This window comes from Terrapene carolina, unplaced genomic scaffold (assembly GCF_002925995.2).
Source record: "Terrapene carolina triunguis isolate 2854851 unplaced genomic scaffold, T_m_triunguis-2.0 Scaffold131, whole genome shotgun sequence".
Lineage (NCBI taxonomy): Eukaryota > Metazoa > Chordata > Testudines > Emydidae > Terrapene > Terrapene triunguis.
In genome coordinates this window covers 20,313,432-20,335,675 of record NW_020664482.1, presented here as the reverse complement: position 1 = coordinate 20,335,675, position 22,244 = coordinate 20,313,432, and the positions used below count along the sequence as shown (strand labels likewise).

General features: G+C 47.3%; 1 protein-coding gene across 1 annotated transcript; it reads right to left on the bottom strand.

Annotated features, from left to right (window-relative positions):
• Positions 1-760: 760 nt before the first annotated feature.
• LOC112119272 (wiskott-Aldrich syndrome protein family member 3-like) lies at positions 761-17,182 on the bottom strand. The gene is made up of 8 exons (XM_024217872.2): positions 17,050-17,182; positions 12,288-12,422; positions 8,428-8,581; positions 7,210-7,327; positions 5,438-5,613; positions 4,589-4,852; positions 1,751-2,145; positions 761-918 (listed from the first exon to the last, which is right to left on the bottom strand). Exons 1-8 carry the CDS (start codon positions 17,180-17,182, stop codon positions 761-763), a joined length of 1,533 nt encoding a protein of 510 aa, XP_024073640.1.
• Between the last annotated feature and the right edge of the window lie 5,062 nt (positions 17,183-22,244).

The following is a 22,244-nucleotide window of genomic DNA, read 5'->3' as shown; positions in this document are numbered from 1 at the left end:
ATCTGAGTGCAGAGCTGGAAATATAACCATGCCACAAACATCTGTGCCTCCCTATGATGTGCTCTTAAAAGTGAAACTGGGAGACAGCAGAGAACTCTCCTTTCTGACTGTCAGAACGCAAAGCTAACGACATTACTTTAAAGGGAAAACAGACTCTTTCTGCATGTAACTTTCATGGCAATGAACAGAGCTTTCCCCTGGGTCATATGGTCCAAATCCCAACAATTTTAAACATCTGCAGAAAATACAAACAAGTGAATTGTGGTCTCTAGACACCTATAACCACGTGGCGGTATTTGCTATGGGAACAGGATGCTTTTTCAGGAGCTTTTCATTATAAAATTAACATCTGGCCAAATAAGCCGTGCTGTTTCTGCAGTTTTGTTTCTCTAAAAACACATGCATGGGACCAGCTTCTGATTGCAGCCACCCTGGTGTAAATCCAGAGTAACTCCATTGATCCTCGCCTCATTGTGTTCTCAGCATTATTAACGTGTCATAGCCACACCTGGCGAGATTCTGGGCAGATGTCAGTTATTGCTGCTTTTAAAGCATGTCCCACCTATGCGCACGCTCCACTGATAACACTACCATCATTTCTTCAACAGTGCAACATGGTGTAAAAGCAAAGCTCCTGAATAAGTCACACTAAGTGCTGACGGTGATCAGCCTTCACTTTCAGGGAAACCCAGCCACACACACCTTCTTGTGGAGAAGCAGGGAGGGGGGAGTACACTCCAACACAGCATGCTGAGCTCTTTTAATCTGACCACTCATTGTCGTCCAGTTCCGAGTCATCGTCAGATTCACTGTACTCCACTGCAATCCTGCGGGACAGGATAGTGGCTACATCATTGCCAACTGGTTCCTTCTTCGCCTCTTGCTCCCACTGTTCCTGGACTTTCCGGAGTTGAATTCCTGCAGTAGAGAGGATGGGAAATCACCAAGGTCAGCAAGAGCAGCTTACACCCATTGTCTATATGAGCATGTGTGATGGCCACCCTATTGGCCAGCATACCAAAGAGTGAACCAGGGACCTTCGGAACTAAAGCACTGGCTGCTGTAGCTTGAGCTACAGCTCCCTAGCTGGTGCCGTAGCTGACTCATCTCCTCTATGGATCTGGCACAGAGGAGGACCTGTAAAACACCCACCCACCCGCCCGCCCACCAGTGGGCTACACGGGGTTGCACAGCCACAGCCTGCCTCCCTCTCTACTGTTCAACCCAGCATTGTTAGCAGAAATGGAGAAGGAAAAGGCATATTAGATCATGCTGTCCACCGCTGTCTCCACGGTGCCTAGTGCAAGCTTGTTCCCTACTGGGCATTTGCTTGTGCTCTGTGCAGTCCGGTTTTAAACATCCCAAATGATGGGGCTTTCCACCACGTCCCCTGGGAAGCTGGGCTTCAGTGCATGCAGGATTTTCCCCCTGATATCCAGACTGAATGGTCCTTTGCTCAGTTTCATCCCATCTCTCCTACTTCTACCCCCCATCAATAATTCCCCTCTCTTCAGTGTTTACAGGTAACATTAGCAATAAAATCATCTTCACGGGTCCTCTGAGCACGCGGGGCCTGATCCCAGATCATGGAAACCAGTGGGAGACTTTGCACTGACTACAATGGGCTTTGGATCAGGCCTCTAGTGTGCGTGGGCATGTGTGTCTGCTGGAATCCCCAACATGTCCTTCTCTCTCCATCTCCGCTCCCCCTCACTGCTGGTCAGTGCCCATGTCCTGGGTTGTAACTCACCCCTCCGAATCGCAGCAAGCAGGTCGCTCCTGGCATCGCTCATTGGTATCAGAGGGATCTGAGGTTTCCGAGGTTCAACCGCCGCCGCTGCCGGGGGCGATGCCGAGTGAGCCGGCGAGGCAGCGACTGTTGGAGGACCGGGTGGAGGTGGGGGAGGTGCGACGGGGGGCCCCATCGGGCCAGTCTGAGGGGGGGAAGCAGAATATGGGCAGGGCGGAGCTGGAGGCGGGGAAGGTGCATATGACGAGTGAGCCACGGAGGCTGCAGCGCTGGGCGCCATGGCAGGAGGTGCTGAGATGGGGCTGTCGAAGGCAGTCTGAGCAGAGGGTATCACAGGGGGCGGGGGCGGAGGAGCAGGAGGCACAAAGTATTCTGCCAGGGGCATCTGCTGGGGACTGCAACAAGTAAAGGACAGAAAGCAAATCAATGGCAATAGCAGAAATCCTGCTTGCTAAAGAAATACCACACATGAACCATAACGTCAAGGACCCGCCACTCAGGGTCACTCAGTTGCAACCAAAATATCCCAGATAAATTCCAGCTTTGGGAAATGCACGCGCTCAATTCCCCCTGCAGTTTAAAATGGGCATGACATTTATCTCCACTGCCTGTCCTAAACGATTGCACAGCTCAGCTATGTGCTGGTAAACAGCTCTCATGTTCCACCCCAGCAGTGGCTGCATTTGAAATGATTCCTATATATTCAGAAAACCCACTTTGGTAACAAAAGCAGACCGTTTTCTAAAGTGTCACCTGAAAAGACACAAAGACCAAACATGACAGGGAACTCAGTCCTTGTAAGCGGATATACCGGACCAACTCCAGGCCTGGTTCCACCAGGTGTAACTGCCAAGGAAGTCTCTGGGCCCTGGAAGCTGATTAGACAATGGGCGTAAGCCATATAATACTGTATCTTGGACCAGTTTGCCATTCAGTAAGTGTGTAAAAACACGTGAAATTTACATGCTGAGAGGCAGGGGCAGGACAGCAACTGAAGGAGGGTGTAAGGCAAAGGAGTGAGGGGAGGGAAGCTTGTAAATCTTGAGCGAGAGCTGAGACGCTGGTGGAAGTGGCCTCAGATGGCCTGGAAGGTTATGTTCCCTCTGGTCGCCTGTATTTCACCTTGAAAGGCTATGCTGAAGTCCAACTGAGTGACTGATCCTTTAAACGTACAAAAAGGGGAATACAGAGATCTGGCTGAATCCCCATCCTTACGTCTGTACATTGTGCCTCTGTACGGGAACAGCTGTGACAGTGATCCACAGCATCTGATACATCAGTGTTCCACCCAAAAGAAAAAAAAATTGTCTAGTTATTGTTTGGGAAATGTCTTTGCCTTGCGCAATGCCAGAGGGGCAGGTAACAGTGAGGTGCTTCAGACTCATTCAGAAAAGACAGTTAAGTTCCTGCATCGTACCAGGAACAGTTACGCCAGGTGGGACAAAGTTAAAGGGGCTACCAATTATTCTGTGTCAAGGCTGGTCTGACCGACTGCTGGGGTCAGGATGAAATCTCCCTCCTGTTGTATAGAATTGTGCCTTTAGGTTTGTTTTTGTAATGGTTCAGGGGAGATTACACCTTCCTCTGAAGCCTCTGGCATCAGTCACTTTAGACATTCAAAGTGATACTGAATTAGAAGGAGCCATGTGCAATCTGTAGGATCCTCAGGATAGAAAGTGTTACATAATGATCTTTGAAGACTGAAATTGTTTTATTTGATGGTACAGACACAGAGAGAGAGGGTGCAATAAAAAACTGCAATAAAAAACCCTCAGCACCAAGTCTCAGAGCCTGGGTCAGCTGACTTGGGCTTGTGGGGCTAAAATTAGCAGTGTAGACGTTCAGTCCAAACCCAAACATCTACACTGCCATTTTATAGCCCTGCAGCCCGAGCCCTGTTAGCCCAAGTCCGCTGAGGCAGGCCAGTGGTGCCCCTGCCCTGGGTCTTTTATTGCAGTGCAGACATACCCAGGGAGCTAATTGAGTTTAGAACCCAAATGGCCCCTTTAAAGGACCATCTCAAATGAATGGGTTGAATTATTTTTTAGTCTTTTGTTTTGCTTGTGACTCTGGAGTAAGAGCTCCCATGCGATTATGAACTTGGAGGGCACTGAAAAAGAGAAGGAGAATGCTTGCAGAATAGGTAAGGTCTCCCCAAGCCAAGCACTCACAGGAAGCTGTCCAAGGTCCTGAACAAAAGATTTCCCCTCCCCTGCCACCTTCTAATTGGCAGAAACCATCACGGGCCAAATTCTGCCCTCAAATATAACCCTGTTCAGGGTTCCACGGGATGACAGAGGGCAGAATCTGAGCTTGCATATGACTTTTTTGACATCAGTTTATCTTTGGGTGACAATAAAGGCTAGTAGCAAGGGGAAGGCTGGATGAGTCAGGGAGTTGGGACTAAGATAGGGATCTTTACATATCGAGGCTACTGGATTAAATTTGGACCCGTCTTGTACTGGTCTAATCATCACTGTGGCATGATGTGAAAGGAGATGGTGTTTTCTGAGTGCAGTTCCGGGATCTACAGGTGTTGACCTCTCACAAAGCACTCTCACAGATGGCATCAACTGATGTTCTTGTTGGCAGGCTGATCACATGACTAAAGGACTGAATGGGCCATGGAGACTGAACTACCATCTCTCACCTCGTGAACAGTAAGGCGCACTTACAGAAGGGCCATCTATGTGACAGCTGCTGCCTATCGTGTACTTGTTCTGTGGACAGAGGACCTCACTTTCTATGGCTGTCAACCTGGCACCTTTCCAAAGCACTAAACTCATTTAAAGGGACAAACAGGTCACTGGATGAAGGAAAGCAGGTTGAAATCCATACCCATACTCCTTGACTATCTGAGGTCTTGGTCCATTCAATATAGTCTCTGGATGCTGCGGCACATGGGGCTGCTGGACTCGGTTGAGACTGTTCTGACGGCTTCCTGCTGCTGAGGGCCTGTAGACATGTTCCTGGGCCTGGTTAGCGACCAGGATGATCTCTTTGTTGTCTGTTGACAGGTGTGAGGCTGGAGCTAATATCTGCTGTGCAGGGTGGTTAGGACTGGCCGGGTATGAGTGATCAGCTGCATCTGACGCATAAGATCTATTGCACAGAAAAATACCAAAGGTTGTATTCCTGTATGGAGGGCCTGGAGGGAAGGCAAGGTGAGGACAGGTCAGGGAGGAGTATGATGGCACCTATTGGCATTTGGGATCAAGGCAACAACATTGGGAGACATGATGTGTAGCCACCGAAATACAAACATGCAAGACAGTATTGGGATGGTGCAAGCAGAGAGTAGAGAGGTGGCAATAGCCTTGCAGGCTAATGAATTAGCCTTTCAGCTCAACTGGGTGGAAATCCTAGCTTAGGTCCCAAATGAAAAATGTTCTGGTCTCATCTCAGCTCCACACAGAGATCGCAAAACCAATGCAGAATTAGACATGATTTGGCAGGTGCAGGACCAACCTAGCAGGGGTCCTGCGCGTCAGAACGCAAGTGCATGTGCTAAGCAGCAGGCTGGGGGAGTAGTTTGCACAGTGCCTGCCTTCCCTGCACCTGCTTCCTAGTCAGCGCTAAGAGTCCTTCACTGCCATGAGGAACCAATTCACCCAGAAAATCGAAAAGAAAAAAGAAAGGTGAAGAAAAGCAAAGAAAAACAATAAGCGTGTAATACAGAAAACCTGCCTATTATCTGGGGACAGTGATCCTTCCGATGAGGCCATGTGATATGGGGATGGTGAGAACCTGTTATCGGGCCGGAATTCTTTATCATATGCCATCATGTTCCACTCCAGGCGCCGGTTGCGGGCTTTTCTCACTTTCTTCACCTCCCGGGTGGAATCTTCCACTAATCGCTGCTCCTGGAAGCAGATAAGCCCTGTCCTGTTAGCATGACTGCAGGATGGCTGCCTGCTGACTGTACATAGTGCAATGTTTGCTTGAGCTTGACTTCAAGTAAGGATTTTAGGTTATGTGTATAAGGGTAACTGGGATACCAAACAATAGTGGAATTCTCAGGACATATTATTTTAGATCCTGGGTCCCAACCACTAGGACACCACGTCAGCACTGCCCCTCCACGCTCCCTTTCCCTCCTGTAATAATGAGTCCTGGTGCACCACCACCGCCTGCTTTTCATTCAATTATGCAATAAGGTTGTGCTGATCTAAACACCAATCACAATCACAAGGCTGGTTCTGGAGCAGCCCAGAGCATGAACAATGGAACCGAAGGCTGTGAGCACCGGCAGGTTCAGCCAGTGTCTTCACCTTCTGAACTGGTACAGTTAGCTGTGAAAGCTGGGATGGAATCATTGGAGTCTGGAATACATTCCAGAGACTTTCCATATGATTTCCATGTAGATTTGGAAGCCTGAGCCAAACTACTGACAACCCAGAGAACAGCGAGGACATCAGTAACTCAGCCAGAGGTTAGGAGTGGGTGAGGTTCTGTGTCCTGCAATGTGCAGGAAGTCAGATCAGATGATCATGGTGGTCCCTTCTGACCTTAAAGTCTATGAGTCTATGAGAACATGGAAACTCAAGTCTGCAGTTACACTTGATGGAGGTAATAGTGTCAGGGTGAATCTCAAGCTCATGCCATAAGCCCCTTGTTGCATAGCCCATGTGAGCCTTTGGATTCCAGTGGGCCATTCCTACACCCATTGCTCTGACACCTTCCATCAGAATAGGCATTAGTCAAAGCAAACAGGACAAGACTAGGTCCAGCAGCATCCACTGGTGCTTATAGGATAAGCCTGTTTCTCTTCAACCCAGGCCTTAAACATGTTCTCTGACCACGTGCAGGCTTGCTTCTATTTTAAGACCTGCTTTTCTGTCCCTGGGCTCTTTAAAAAGAAAAACAATGGGGGATCCTTTACCTACCACTGAAACCCCAGGTTTACTTTATATTTCTGTTCTCAGGGTGTCATATAGCTAAGGGGCACGTAGGAGACTTCAATCAAGGTAGCATAATGTCAAAAATAGCCAAGAGGGATTTGTTTTCCAAAGGTTTCAGTGTCATATGACTCCCCAAACAAGAGCAAGCAACAAACCAGAAACTCATTGACACCAGACTGTCTCGTGATTCTTTTATTGCTGGTCTGGACATTAGGAGATCTGTATGTTTCCTGAATGTAAAAACCTCGCAACTGGTGACTGGCGCACATGGGGTAAGAATACCCAAGCTCCATCCCAGGCTCCTTGGGCCATCAACCTGTTCAGGTGCTAAGGTGGGACACTAGTAGGCCTCCTTCACAAGTGACTCCAACCAGAGCAGCATTGACTGGACATGAGTTTGAGGATGATAGTACGGTGAAGGGCACCTTAGATATGTCAGAGAGAGCAAGAGATACTGCACCCATTTCAGAAGGACACTATAACAGTATCAGACTATCAAACTAAGTCCAGACCAGCCTCATCTTAGGCCCGATTCAGAGCGTTCTCTGATGCTTTTACCTTCTGCCTGCGTTTCTCCTTTCTCTTGTCCTCAGTCGCCTGCAGCATCTTCTCCTTCCACAAGTTGAAGAAATATGAAGGGTCGGTGTAGAATTTGAGGCCATCTTTCTTGTCATCCCTGAAATTATCACAGCAGAGTTGGGGAGGGGTAGAGGAAATTCTCAGCAACAGGATGAAATGTTATTAATAACTTAATGGCTAAAAACAAAGGCACGTTAATGAGCCCAGCATTTGGGAAACGAACACCGATGAGCTCCGCGGGCTGGTGGCAAGACACCTCTTTGCTTCATCCTACAGTTGCCGATTCCCTTCTGTCTACCTGCCTCCTTCCATCTCCCTCACTGTACCATCCCCATCCCACTCTCCACCCATTCCCTTCTCACCACAACATAGATCATTAAGGATTTGGCACAGATGACACTCAGAAGTAATTGCTAAAAAATGGAAAATACTATTGGCTTCAAAGTTAGTGGTTTATTAAGGCCTGTTTGACATACAGGTTGATATAGAATTCCAGGAGAGTCTCTAGTTTTCCAAAGAAGCTCCCAAATGTTACCACTCCCTCCCACCCCCCCGGAGATACATGAGGGTGGGGGCTGGGTTCCTGCCTTTTTGGACGATCCAGGCCATATTTAGCTTCAATCTGTTAGTGAACAGTGACGCTTTCTGACATCACATTTATCATTGGATGATCTGCACTGTGCAAGTACAGAGTATTATTGGCTGTATTAAATAAACTCTGGGTGGTTTCGGTTGTCTTGTACAAGAGACGCAATCGGTGTAGCTGCAATGCCGAGACAGCTGAACAGCCGAGAAAAGAGCATCATTTACTGAACCATCATCAAACAGCGGACCAATATTCTCCTGTAACCACCCAGTAACACCACACAAAACAACTGTGACTTCAGGCTGACGCCATCACAGCACTTGAGGACAAGGGCACCAATGGACTTCCAGAGGAAGCCCCATACAGCAGCATGAACAGAGTGTACAAGCGAAGAGATAAGGGGCCTGAAGTAACACCGCTGAAGGCAATGGAGTTACATACGAGTAAAAGTGGGGTAAGGCTGATCAGAAGTGGGTCCTTCCGATTTAATAGGAAACAATCTCTTCCAAAGTAGGTTTGGCTCGGCTAGGGATTGTTTGGTCTATATTGAACCATACACCGAAGTTGCACAGTGGGCATGAGGCACGTTGTCCAGCCCCCACGCTCCTTACCTGTATGCCGTGAGGATGTTGAGCGGTGGCGGCTTGTCACAGCGTTGGTACATCTCCATCACGGGGTTAGGGATGGAGTTCCGAGAGACCACCTGCTGGTTCTGCACCGTTGAGCTCTTGAACGCTTTCCGCATGTTGATGTCTTGCAGTGAAACTGTGACCACACAAGAAAGAAACCTTAATGGGCCCGGGGAAAGGCTGACGGCCTGCTATTTGTATTCTCAACACAACTCCTGCACCTTTCACCCGGCACTGGGCCATGTGCCTGGCCTTTGCTCTCTGCACCCCGCCCTAACAAGGCACACTTGCCATTCGCACTATGTCCTCGCATTTGAGCACTGCAGCCCTAACACTCACATTGTGTGTTTGACAGTCCCACCTGTGCCCAGTATGCGCACTGCATCCGGCACTCACACTGCATGCCTCCCGTTTTCCCCTGTGCCCAACATGCGTGCTGCATGCCTCCCGTTTTCCCCTGTGCCCAACACGCGTGCTGCATGCCTCCCGTTTTCCCCTGTGCCCAACATGCGTGCTGCATGCCTCCCGTTTTCCCCTGTGCCCAACACGCATGCTGCATGCCTGCCGGCCTCACCCGATACCCGGCATGTAAATGTCCAGCTATTCAAAACATTAACCAGACTTTGATACTCTAGACTAAAAGGTTGGCTCGTGTTCAATTTGAGTTTATTTGTGCAGGCTAGAGACTTGTCCCAGGTCACTTTGGATGTCAGTGGTGCCTAGGCATTAATATTTCCACCTCTGTGTTATTTCACTATTAAAATCAAGGCCTCTCTGATGGCACCAAGCAGAATTTCTGGCATTTCCCCCACAATCACTGACAATCCATCCAGCCCTTTTGGTCGGCGAGCATTTGCCCCAGCCTCTCCTGCATGTGGGCACGTGAGGCAGAGCTGTGCGTGGGGAGAGTGGGAGGCAGAAATCCAGCCTCCGGCACAGACATTTGAGCCATCCAAAGCTTTCCTGCTGACTGCCTGAGATGCCAACTCCACTACGAGTCGTGCTGCAGGAGCTCCCACCGGATGGAAAACAGCATTTTGCCAAAAGAAGGAACCACTCTGAGCTTGCACACAGGCCTACGCTGTGACAGCCCTGCTGACAGGCTTCCCTCCTTTGACGGGAAGTGGGCGCGTTTTCATCACTGAACTGAAAGAGACCTACATTCGGTGAAGTTTTACTCGTGGCTGGATTTGTGTCAGGCAAGCACAAGCAGAAGTTCCCCACATCAGTGTAAGCTGTATGAATGCACTGGATGTTACAGAGGGTAAATGTCCAAGGAAAGGCAAACTGTCTCTAATGGAGGGAGTGTGCCAGATTCTGTCAGAAACACATGCAAATTTACTGGGGCAGATTCTCGACCCTGGTTAAGTCTTCTTTGCATGGAACAGTGGTACTTGGAAAATCCACCTTTTGATTGGTGTAAAACAGAGCAATTTTGCTCCGAAAGTCACAAAGCGAAGGAACGTGGAAGAGTGCAATGGGATTTTGTGCAGAGGAATTTTTTCAACCTAAGACCAATGCTAAGTCCTATTTTAATTTTCTAACATCCTTTGCAGCCACATGCAGCGCGACACTTTTACAAACAGTGGTACTGCCTACTCTGCACTATATGCAACCAGGCTGTCTTGGCCAATTTTTATTAGAGATGGGCCTGAACCAACCCCCCAGATCGGAACACCCTGAAACTTTGTGGAAGTTCTGATCCAGGCTAAACTTGAGGGCTTGAGGTTCATCTCTAACGCCTAATGCCTCATCAGAAAGATTGCACTCCCCCCCCACACACACACACTATTTGCAGGGACTCTGGATTTGTAGATCTGTTAGCGTTTGCCACGCTCCTCCTTCTTCTCCCCAATATTCAAAAAGACGTCAAGTTGCCACATCAAATAGCCCAGCACAGTCCTGGCTGTCTCCTAGCCTGTTCAGCGGGCCGGGAAGCAACCTCTATCCATTGAATCCGCTCTCTGGCCAGGCTGCGTGTGTCTGCAATAGAGCTGGTCAGGAATTTTTCAATGAAACTTTTTAACATCAGCAAATGCTGATTCATCAATCCCAAACTTTTCGCAGGAACGGGTTAGTTTCAACACTTTTTTTGACTAAAAAAAATGTTTGGAAAAAAAGTTTAAAAGTTGTCAAAATGAAACATTTTGATTAACTGGAGCCAAAAGGTTTTTTTGGCTTTTCAGTCTGTAAAAAGATTTGAAAATAATTTCTTGCCCTTTTTCAGGGTGGGACATTTTTTCAGTATCTCATAAATTTGCCTAGGATGGGAAAATTATTTCCCTCCCAGCTCTCATCTGCAGACACACTGAGCATTTGTTTAGCAGGAGAAAGGCTCCGTATGTGTTACATCCTGCACTCATGTACCTATGTGCCAGTGTTTGCTGCCTGTGCTTCAGTGCATAGATCCCCATGTCTCTAGCCTCCATTGGGATGTTTGTAGTGCTTCTTCATATGTCTGACTGTCCATCAGTCACATTTATTAATTAGGCAGGTTTCCTGCTTCCCCGCCGTCCTCTGCTCCTCTCTCAGGCTAATCTCATGCAGAGAGCTGATCAAATAATTGCCTGTGTTCTCTCTGCTCCCAAACAAGGTAACTGTTCATATGTTTGCCTGCGGTATTTTCTCTTAACACATTTTGCATGGAGGGCTGCCAAGGCAGCAGCTACGCCACACAAGGAGGGAGGGGTGGCCTGGAAGGGAGCGATTGCCGCTTTCTGTCTGCAGGGGCTAAGGAGTGGCAGTGACAGACTGTCCGATTCTCCTTGTCCAGGTGGGTAGCTGCTGTGATCCCGGGTGACGGGCAGTTCACGGCCGCATCAGCAGATACCTAAGGCTGCCCATGAGAAGCACTGAGACATGACTGATAAGTTACCTGCATTTCAGGGATTCAATGAACAAATAACCATAGCAACTGTGGAATTACACGGGGCTACCTCAGAGACAGCACAGGGACGATCTTCTTAAAGAAACACACAGCAACATTTCCAAGGGAAGGACGTGTGTCGCAACGGGCACAGCCCCCAGAATGACTTCCAGCCAGCTGGATCCAGTATTTAACACTGGAAGCCAAATCCTGTTGCCACTTACACTCCGGTAACTTGAACGGGCCAGAGAATACACCACGGTCCTGATCATATTGGTAATCTTTCCTTAACCCTCCGGGCTGCTCTAACTTACACTCAGTTGCCATAGCCCCCAGGGGCTGCTCCAGCAGCTGAGAACAGCTAACGTGCTGTGAGTTATGTTATCCAGGGTTAGAAGAGTGAGCAAGGGTTTAAAACAAAGGAGTTTTGGAAAGGATACAAACCCTCCTGCTTTATGGCATTAGCTGGCCTGCAGCTAAGGGGGTTAGGAAGACATGTTCCCTGGGAGCACTTTAGTGCATAGCTGACTTTGGCAGGGATCTTTGCACCTTCCTCTAAGAATCTGGCACTGGCTGGTGACAGGATGCTGGTCTAGATGGTGCACTGGCATGGTATGGCAATTGCTACGTTCCTCTAAGATGGGGTGGTGCAGAGCCATTTCCATGGCTCTAAACCTCCCAGGGTTTCTTGGGAACTTCCTCACTCAAAACTGCCTCTAAATTTGGCTGTTTGTGGCATTCACAATCTCAGCGGAAATAAGAATTAGGGTTTTTTAAATGGCTTCCAGGCTAGCAGGCTTGATCCTTTGGAATGACTCTCCATGGCAGAGACAGAGAAAGGAGCGGGCCAAATATTAGTAAAATCTTAGTAGAGCAAAGTTACAATTGAAATTCCTTCCAGCTGCAACCTCCACATTCTACAACCAACACAATAGAGAAGAACAAAGACAACTCCTGCCGGCCAGCCCCATCTTACCTTCCTCCACCGTCGAGTCCAACTGAGTGACCTTGATCACCAGAAGATCCACCCTCTCCTGCAGGGAGTTCATCCGCAAATAGAAACTATTGGCTTCATTGAACAGTTCTCCAAATATGTCTTCAGCATGTCTGCCTTAAAGAACAAAAGGCAAAGAGGAGTGTACATGGCAGCTCAATTGAGAGATGGATGATGTAGTTATAGAGAGAGGCAAATGTAAGGATTTTCCCATGGGGACTCCGCTACAAAAGACAGGCCTAGCCAGTGCAAGCCTGGCCTTCCCATTTGTTTTCCATGACATTAGTCTGCATTCCCAGCCATTATTTCCCCAGATCTGCGCAGCCTTCAGTTTGCACAAACTAGCCACAAGCATGTACAGTGCATTCCTCCTAGGGGGCCTGGGAGACATGTGAAAGATGGGAACACAAGTCTCCAACCCTCATGCTCAGCCATTACAGGTCTGCTTGTTTGCAAGAATCTTTCCATATTTTGTGTGTGCAGTAAAAGGTTCCCTTTTGGCGGCCAAAGCAAGTAATAATGAAAGACAGGAATACGCCTGATGGAACTGATTTCCTTTTAACTGTCTTTTTCATGTCTAAATTGTATAACTGGCCAAGTGTATTAAGTGTGTATATTGTAATGGGCTGATGTGTTTGTGCACAGCACTGCCTTCGGCTGCACAGAATCAGAACTGCTCTGAGGTGTGCCATCCACTGCATACTGCTGTCCACTAAGGAGATATTCTCCTTGAGCTCAAAGGAGAATTCTGCTTTTGAACCAGCAGGAGCTTGTTTCTACCACCTGCTATTGCCATGAAGATCTCAATAGCTACGGTGAGCACCAGAGACAACGGTGAAATCTTGGGTGGCCATGGATTTGCTACACTATATAACCAAGAGCACAGGTTCTCTGCAGCACCCTCATTCTAAGTGGCTTTAACCTCAACATTTTTGCATGTTTCTGAATGCAGAAAATGGCCATTTTGTCACTGACAGCAGGTGGTTGGCCCCTTCAAATGCAACAGGTTCCACACTCCTGTCCCAGAACAGGTGCTCCCAGTTTAGCTATTTCAGAGGATGGGGCAGCACCTGGGGCTATAAAGAGCCAGGCTGTCAGTAAGGAATGGGGCACGGCTGTGACTGCCACAGTCCACTGGGAGGAGAGACAGTGGGAATCTGCTGGGGAAAAGAGTCTCATGGGAGAAAGCCCTGGGAGGCAGTGCTCTGTGAAAAGGGCCAGGAAGAATCCTGCAGGAGGCACTGAGAGGCAAAGGGGAAAGTCCTCTGGCAGCTGCAGTCCACGGTGGGCTGAGAGACTGCTTTTGAGTTTTGACTAGGTTTAGAAAATAAAACTGTGCCTGGAAAGAGTCTCTGGGCGTGGGGACAAGCCAGCACCTTGCAGTCATATTGGAAAAGAGCCATATAGGGAGTAGGAAATCTAGAGACCCTAAGCATGATCAGGGTTCTGTTGCACCAGGCACTGTACACACACATACCAAAGAGACAGCCCCTCCCACAGAGAGCTTACAATCTAAATAGACAAGAAGAAGTTTCACAGGGTCACACAGCAGGTCAGAGGAAGGGCTATGAATAAAACCTAGGTCTCCTCAGTCCCCATCCAGTGCTCTATCCATTGGATCAGACTGCCTGCTTCCTATTAGAGAGAATACAGACTGAAATGGTATAGCCAAATCCAGGTATTAACGTACGTACGTACGTATGTACGTACGTGTGTGTGTGTGTTTTCACTATAACTGCCCTGTTAGTGATCTCTAGGACTGCCAAGATCAGTATTGTTCCCAGTCCATGTGAAGTTTAATAATATCTATTTGAATTAAACTGTCCTGAAAGAATTCAATCTTGAATGAGCAAAAACTGTACTAGGGCTGAATCAACTGCTTAGAAGAAAAAAATCCACTATTCATTTTGATGCAGCTGAAAGACCCAGAATTAAGGCTGCTTATATTATTTCACAGTTCATCACGTTTCCATGTTAATCTTTTAACGTGGGAAAGATCTAAATATCACAATATTTATCAAAACACTACTGACACCTGCAGGTGAGAATCATATTAACTCAATCCTGGTACACTTGACTTATTTGGATTGATCTCTCCCTCTCTCTCCTTTCGAGAAATACTATCATTTTAAATGTGGTACCTTTAGGATGACAGTTCTGAGCTTTTGTTGTTGTTGTTGTTGGGTTTTTTGCAACTACATCTAGCAAGCGATCCCCACAGATTCAGGATCAAGGAGTTTTTCATGCAAATTGACACTCTTCAATAACAGGGAACTCTGGGCTTTGTAGCTTTCTGATCTGATCCAGTTGCAAAGCAACTCAGCCAGTCTTGGTTTAATTTATTTCCATTCTTTGTGATGAGTAGACCATGGGGACTGTCGTGTGTGTGTGTGTGTGTTGTCCCTGCATGTGGCCCACTATTATCAACTGCTGTGCTCTAAGAAGCTCAGAAAACATGTGGGGGGTTTTAAACATAAAAGTGAATATAATACAGATGAAAGATGCCAGAGTGACAGCGTGGAGAGAAAGCAGGTCTCTGTTTATCCACACCCCTTTCTCTCCTCAGCCTCTCTGCTGAAACTGCTTCTGGGGGAGGTGAGGAACGAGGGGAGAGAATTAGAGCCTTTTACAATCTGGATACATATTAACAACTGCAAAAATATCCCCAAACTAATCTAGCAGAGGCTAGTGATTACCCATGAACAGCATGAGTACCAATCTGGGCCAAATTCAACCTTTGACAGTGGAGGGAAAAGATCCCAGAATCCCCTTTCCGATCTCCTAAAATATACGGTCCCTTTCAACATGCCCCACAAGAGGCAGTGTGCTCTACTGTTTAGGTCCCTGGATTGTAAATCAAGAAATCTGGATTATATCCTCAGCTCTGCTACTGACCTGCTGTGTGATCCTGGGCAAGTCACTTAATCTTTCTGGACTTCTCTTTTCCCTCCCACACTTTGTCTGTCTTGTCTGTTTAGAATGTAAACTCTGTGGGGGCAGGGACTGTCTCTTATTACATGTTTGTACACTGCCCAGCTCAACATGGCCCTGATCTCATTTGGGACTTCTAGGGTCTATTCATAATAATACATGTGAAAAAAAATGTAATCACTATAGTGAGAAAACAGGTCTTCATAGGGGACACTGCAGATTATTCACTTACATTTATTTCCATAGCAAGAGGTATATTGAATGCTTCAGTCTATGTTTCAAGTACTGTACATAATAATCACTTCCAATTTACTTTAGACTCCCCAATTTAAGTTTCAATAATATTGAGGGTGTGAGGGGAGGGGGACGGGGGCTGTAAAGCCTTCTCTGAATAAAAAAACAATTCGATATCATTTTTCAGATGGGGATACCAGAATTGCATGCAGTATTCAAGGTGTGGGCGTACCATGGATTTATATCGTGGCATTTTGATATTTATTGTCTTACTATCTATCCCTTTCCTAATGGCTTCTAACATTGTTCGCTTTTTTGACTGCCATTGCACACTGAGCAGATGTTTTCAGAGAACTAGCCATGATGATTCCAAGATCTCTTTCTTGAGTGGTAACAGCTAATTTAGACTCCATCATTTTGAATGTATAGTTGGGATTATGTGCATTACTTTGTGTTTATTAACAGTGAATTTCATCTGCCATTTTCTTGCCGAGTCACTCAGTTTTATGAGATCCCTTTGTAACTCTTCGCAGTCAGCTTTGAACTTAATTATCTTGAGTAATTTTGTATCATTTGCAAACTTTGCCACCTCATTGTTTACACCTTTTTCTAGATAATTTATGAATATGTTAAACAGCACTAGTCCCAGTACAGATCCTTCGAGGACCCCACTATTTATCTCACTCCACTGTGAAAACTGACCACTTATTCCTACCCTTTGTTTCCTGTCTTTTAACCAATTACTGATCCATGAGAAGACCTTCCCTCTTATCCCATGACTGCTTGGTTTGCTTAAGAGCTTTTGGTGTGGTACCTTGTCAAAGTCTTTCTTAAAGTCCAAGTGCATTATATCCACTGGATCACCCTTGTCCACAAGTTTGTTGTCCCCTTCAAAGAATTCTAATAGACTGGTGAGGCATAATTTCCCTTTGACAGCTGTGTTGACTCTTCCCCAACATATTGTGTTCATGCATATGTCTGATAATTCTGTTCTTTACTATAGTTTCAGCCAATGTGCCTGGTATTGAAGTTAGACTTACCGGCCTGGAATTGCCAGATCCCCTCTAGAGCCTTTTAAAAAAATTGGCATGAAGTTAAATGCCACTGCGGTAGGTTTCTGTGATATTTCTCCCCCCTAAGGATGTTAAATTTAATCACATTATGGTCGCTATTACTGAGCAGTTCAATTATATTCTCCTCTTGGACCAGCTCCTGTGCACCACTTAGGACTAAATCAAGAATTGCCTCTCTCCTTGCTGGTTTCAGGACTAGCTGCTCCAAGCAGCAGTCATTAATGATGTCTAGACATTTTATCTCTGCATCCCATCCTGAGGTGACATGTTCCCAGTCAATATGGGATAGCTGAAATCCCCCATTATTATTGCTGGGTTTTCTCTTTTTGCAGCCTCTCTAATCTCCCTGAGCATTTCACACTCACAATCCTGGAGCCAATTCACACCAGCTGAAGTTCTGACCCAGTAAGCCCCGAAGTGGGGATTTTTGCAGATGACGAATGAACAGCCACTCTGCCTAAGAACCCCCCAGAGGATCCGTACATGCCCTCCTGTTTTCAACTTACTGAGGCTACCCAGCTGCTTGATGATGGCAGCCAAGGTGCTGTTGGTCACACATTCCAGCTCGCTGGTCACCCCATCAGGAAGAGCGCCACGGCACAGGTGACGAGGTTCAATGTTCCTCTTCACCAGAGGCATCTTTCCAGGGAATTCTCACTGCTTTCCCTGTGCTGAAGCAGAAAGGGAGAGAAATCTGTTTTTCTGGAAATCTCTAACCAAGCAGGGAATCCTTCTAGCAGCTGCCCTTTTAACAAAGGAAATACGAGCCTGCTCTTTACCTGCCTCCAGCAGAGTTCTTAAAATAGGTCCCTGCCATTTGGTTGCTTGAGAGGTGGTTTAAGCTGTACGATGCAGGGAGCCCTGCCTCCATCCTCCCATGGATGTTTAATGCTCTCGCTTTGCGAGCTATGGTATTCCAGGCAGCGGGGGTGTAAATAAAATGCTTCTGACGGGCAGCACGCAGCAACCGCTTCGCTGAGCACCTCCTGAGCAAGACAGTTTTTCATGTCATGCAGTTAAATGCGTGTGGAAAACGTGTGTGCCCAAACACGCAGCTTCCCATCCCCAGGGTATCCGCGCGCCCGCGCACACCCAGAGAGAAGGTTTCCGTCTGGAGACAGTCTGCATTTTTGAACGTGTTGTAATTGAGTTTGGCACTCATGAAAGAGGACAGGTTGACAGTCCTAGAGACTGCACATCTCTCTGCGAGGCCGGGCTCTGTGCAGACAGCAGCAGTGTAATCTACCTCCACACTGGCCTTAGCGGGACTGCTTCTAGAGGGAAGGAGATCCACAAGACACCCTGGCCCATTCAATTCTCCATCTCTCTGGGGAGGTCACGAACAAGGCTGCCATGCAGTACCAATTGTGCTGGCGGAGTCACCTGTGCTAAGAGCCAGGCTGAGTCACCTCCCCCTCTCCGATTCTTTGCACACAAGCCACCCGTCTGCCAATGGTAATGCTGTTCTGTCACTTACCTCACCTAAGCTGGATCCAAGCCAGAGACACAGCAATATAAAACTCCACATCTTATCACCAGTCTCTTGAGCCATCCAGCCTCCTACCCTCCACTCTTGGGTTTTATTTTTAATTTGGGGGCACCATGATATACTGATACAGGCCGTCCGAGTACAAAGGTGCCAGTCCCCGCTCTGCCCTGCCCCAGCAAATCATGCCTTCAAAGACATTTTTTGTGTGTGTCGGTTATTCCCAGTCGTTCCGTGTGTGTTCCCTCTTTTGCTCATCAAAACTGGGTTACTGTCCATCAGTTACAAGAGCCCAGCTGCTGAGACTGAAGAGCAGCACATAAATCCTGGTCACGCTGGCTGCCAGTGCCGCGACAGCCCGGAGCAACGAGCACACTCTGTTAACAGTTATCATCGCACACTGGCAGGCAACCCAGGGACCGCAGAAGAATCCAGAGACGTTTAATTTTCTGACAGGTTCAGTGAGATGTCGGGAGATCCCAATATTAAGCAAGCCTAATGAATTCACTTCCGATGGCCTCCTTCCCCCTTGTCAAAGAATTTCTTGCCTTCCAAATGTGCTAATGCAGATGGGACCTGCTTAAGATGGACTAGCTGAAATAACATGGGACTGATTCACGGAGGGAAGGCCTGGAAAAGCCAATGCCTTAATGGGGTTCAGTCAGACTCCTCCATTAGTGTGAGGGGTTGGTTGTTGTGGCAAAAATTAGCAATGGGCCAGAGCAGATAGTAGTAGTCACTGCTGTCCATTTAAGCAAACTGAGAAGACGTTTATCAATGGGGCATGGGCAAATGAAGTGCATTATTGACCTAGTACAACCATATGCTAGTTGCTTTACAGGCAACAAGATGACACGGTTCCTGTCTCAGAGAGCTTACAACCTAAGGGTCTGATCCTGATCTCACTTACAACAGGGTAAGTCAGGTCTTATTCCACTGAAGTCCATGGAGTTACCCTAGTACAAAAATGGCAGAAGAGGAGTATTAGTTCCTAAGCAAACAATGGGCACGCAACAAAGAGCAAAGTAATGGACCAATGGCATTTCATTTTCTCCTTAGTCTTATGCTTTTTGTTTGGGATTTTTAATTAATATTTGCTACCAGCTATTTTGTTAACTCTTCTTGGGGCAGGGGAAGTTGAGGGAGATGGGGGCTTACAGACACCCTGGAAGAGGTCTCAGTGGGGTGGTCCACTTGCAGGTGTTCCGGAGCTCAGAGGCTACAGTTTTAGCAGTAAGTCATATGACTGCAATCATTCCAAAGCTCAAGCGGTTCTACTGCTGACTTTGTGAGCAGTCGTGGGCTAACCCCAAGCAATGTCAGGGAGGAACACAGAAATCAGCATTTATTAAATATGACGTGGCCCTGGAGCTCAAGGAACTGCGTTGCAGTGACTTTCACCTCTAGGTCCAAATCCAGCTCAAAGTTGTTAGTGACCCAGAGCCTCTACAAAACAGGCCAGTGAAACGAGTTTGGTGGGTCTCAGGTCTCTTCCCAGTGGAAAGGTATCCATAGTGCTAAAAACACTATTGAAACTGGCAACGGTTGGACCCCTTGCTTACAGTCTCAGCCAAGAGGCCAGGGATTGAACGGGCCATGGAAAATGAACTCTCCTTTTGCCTCCTTGGTAAGACTGAGGCCCATTGTAGTCTCATTTTTCAATGATCACTTCCATCTCAGGCTGATGCAGAGTAAGAAGCTACAACAACCAATTTCAGTGCAGCTTACAGCCTGGCTAGCTGTGATAGATACAGTATTGCAATTGCATGCAATATCTTTGGGGACCATATTGTATCAAGTTTATGAACGGTTTAATGTATCACTGTGAGCCAGGGACTGTATGAAACTCTAGAGGGGAGGGTTACCACAGCTCCTCCAGGAACTAAAACCAGTGTGGGAGTGGGGGTGATTAAGGTGAATCATTCAGGTTGTAAACACCTCCTGAGAGGTATCAACCCCAAGTTGCCAGAAAGGTAGCTCCAGCTACAAGTTATTTCTTCCTCTGGCCCTAAGGAGTCGAGCAAGGAGGGACCTCTCCTTTCCTGGAGCGTGGTGAGGAAATACGACCTCCTCTAGTGCCACTGCTAGAATCAAGCCAATCTATGCGCTGAGGGTCTGTGCAGGGCTCCAAACAACCATTTATATTGCTTGTGATTAAGGCTGGCCTTAAATAGCACCAAGTAATCTAGGTTAGCTTGCTACATATGGTCCAAATTCTCCCCTCAGTTACACCCAGGCAACCCCACTGTTATCAATGAGCCTAAATCCTGCCATTTTATACCCCGCGCAAACCCTGTGTCCTTAACTGTTATATGTCTGCAGTCAAGGAAAAACAGCTTACCAAGTCAGATGGTAATAATTCAGAGCAGAGTAGTTAGGCACTATTAACGAGAGCCAGTAATTCTGGCTCTTTCAAAAGCCAGAAACCTGCAAAGTTTGGGGTTTTTTTGGTCCATCCATGTGGAGAGCAGAACAGCGTCCCATTGGAACCACATGGTCAACTTTTCCATGAACTCCATACCCCACAGTTCCCCTTTATAGCTTGCTTTTTGTGCAGACACTGACCTTGTTTTCAAATGCAGATCAGCGTCTGCACAGCACCACGAAGTTGTTTCTAAATAATTAATACTGAACTTTAACATGGCCCGAATTGTGCTCCTGCCATGAAAGGAGAACAGACGACTGGTGTGCTAAACAGCCATGCTGCTTAGACTGGATCTTAACAGGAATTGCCAAAATATGCTATAGATCAGGAGCCACAATGTTACTCCCCCGCCCTCCCACAACACTGGTACATTGTTGTTCTTGGTTCAAAACTATTTTCAGAAGGTTTCCCTCAAACAGTTGACTTTGAAATGAATGTATTTCTCTGGGACACAATTTTCATGGGAGACCTTTGCTGTCTGTTGGTATGTGAGAGCCCACAGGAGAAACAAACCCCATTTTCCAAGCACTTGGCTGCTTTAAACATTTGTAGCCCTTTTCTTTTGCACACACACACACGGCCAAAAGATCTGAGGTAAACTGTAAATAGTGAATGCAAAGCAACAATCACAGGAATGTGAGTGAAACGTTCTAAATATGCCAGGTAAGAAATCGACAACAATGCAGGATCTCAGTGCTGATGGTGACAAGGATTAGGATGCTTAATGCATTCCAGTGAGGCCAGGCTCATCTGCAGGAACTATTGTAATAAAGGGCGAAGGGTTGGCGATCACCATTAAAAATTTACTTTCATTTCCTACTTCCCACTCTCTGGATCAATTGCAGAGATGAGAAACTTGCTGTAACTTACACCTTCTTCCAGCCTCCTAGTTACACCAGCTTAAGCTGCCATCCTCTTACACCCATTGCTGGTGTGTAAATTACACCTCCCCATAGGTATCACCTTTGAAATCAGCCCCCTGAGTCTAAACTGGTGTAATTTATATACTATGGGGTTTGAAGAGAGGAGAATAACTGGGAAAGCTACTCACAGAAGGCTGGACCTGGGAGCGCAAAGTAGAGGCAGCAGGTACATCTACACTGGAATAAAAGACCCACGGCACAGCCGCAGCTGGCCTGGTAGGTGACTCAGGCTTGCAGGGCTCAGGCTGCAGGGCTAAACATTGCTGTGTAGATAGATGTTCAGGCTTGGGCTGGAGCCTGGGCTCTGGGAGCCCTCCCCCTTGCAGGGTCCCGGAGCTTGGGTTCCAGCCCAAGCCCGAATGTCCACACAGCAGTTTTACAGCCCTGCAGTCTGCGCCCCACAAGCCAGAGTCAGCTGACCAGGCCAGCCGCAGGTGTTTAATTGCTATGTAGACTTACCCAGAGAGCCGAAGGGAGTCTTGGTCAGATTGGCTGGTATGCGCCAGGTGCTTTGCACCACTGCAGTGATGCCAAAGAGCTGTAAACCTACTTTCAGTGCTCAGTTAAGCTGAGTTTACAGCTGCTCCTAGAGTGGTGCGAAGCAGCCAGAGTGTAGCCGTGTATCTGGCCCTCTGCGTCGATGACCTTGTCTAGACTAGGAAAAAAGGTTGTTTTTCAGTCTCAAGCTGGCTAGTATGACTGAAAAATCACTCACCCCCAAGTGTAGACACAGCTTGGCATCTTTCCGCTCATGGTAGCTGGTTGTGTTCTAACCTAGTAGGGAAACCAGAAGGCACCTTTTCACTGGCAAATGGACTGAGACCCATCAGTTCTTTTTCACATAGGCCACCAAAAGGTTGTTTAGAT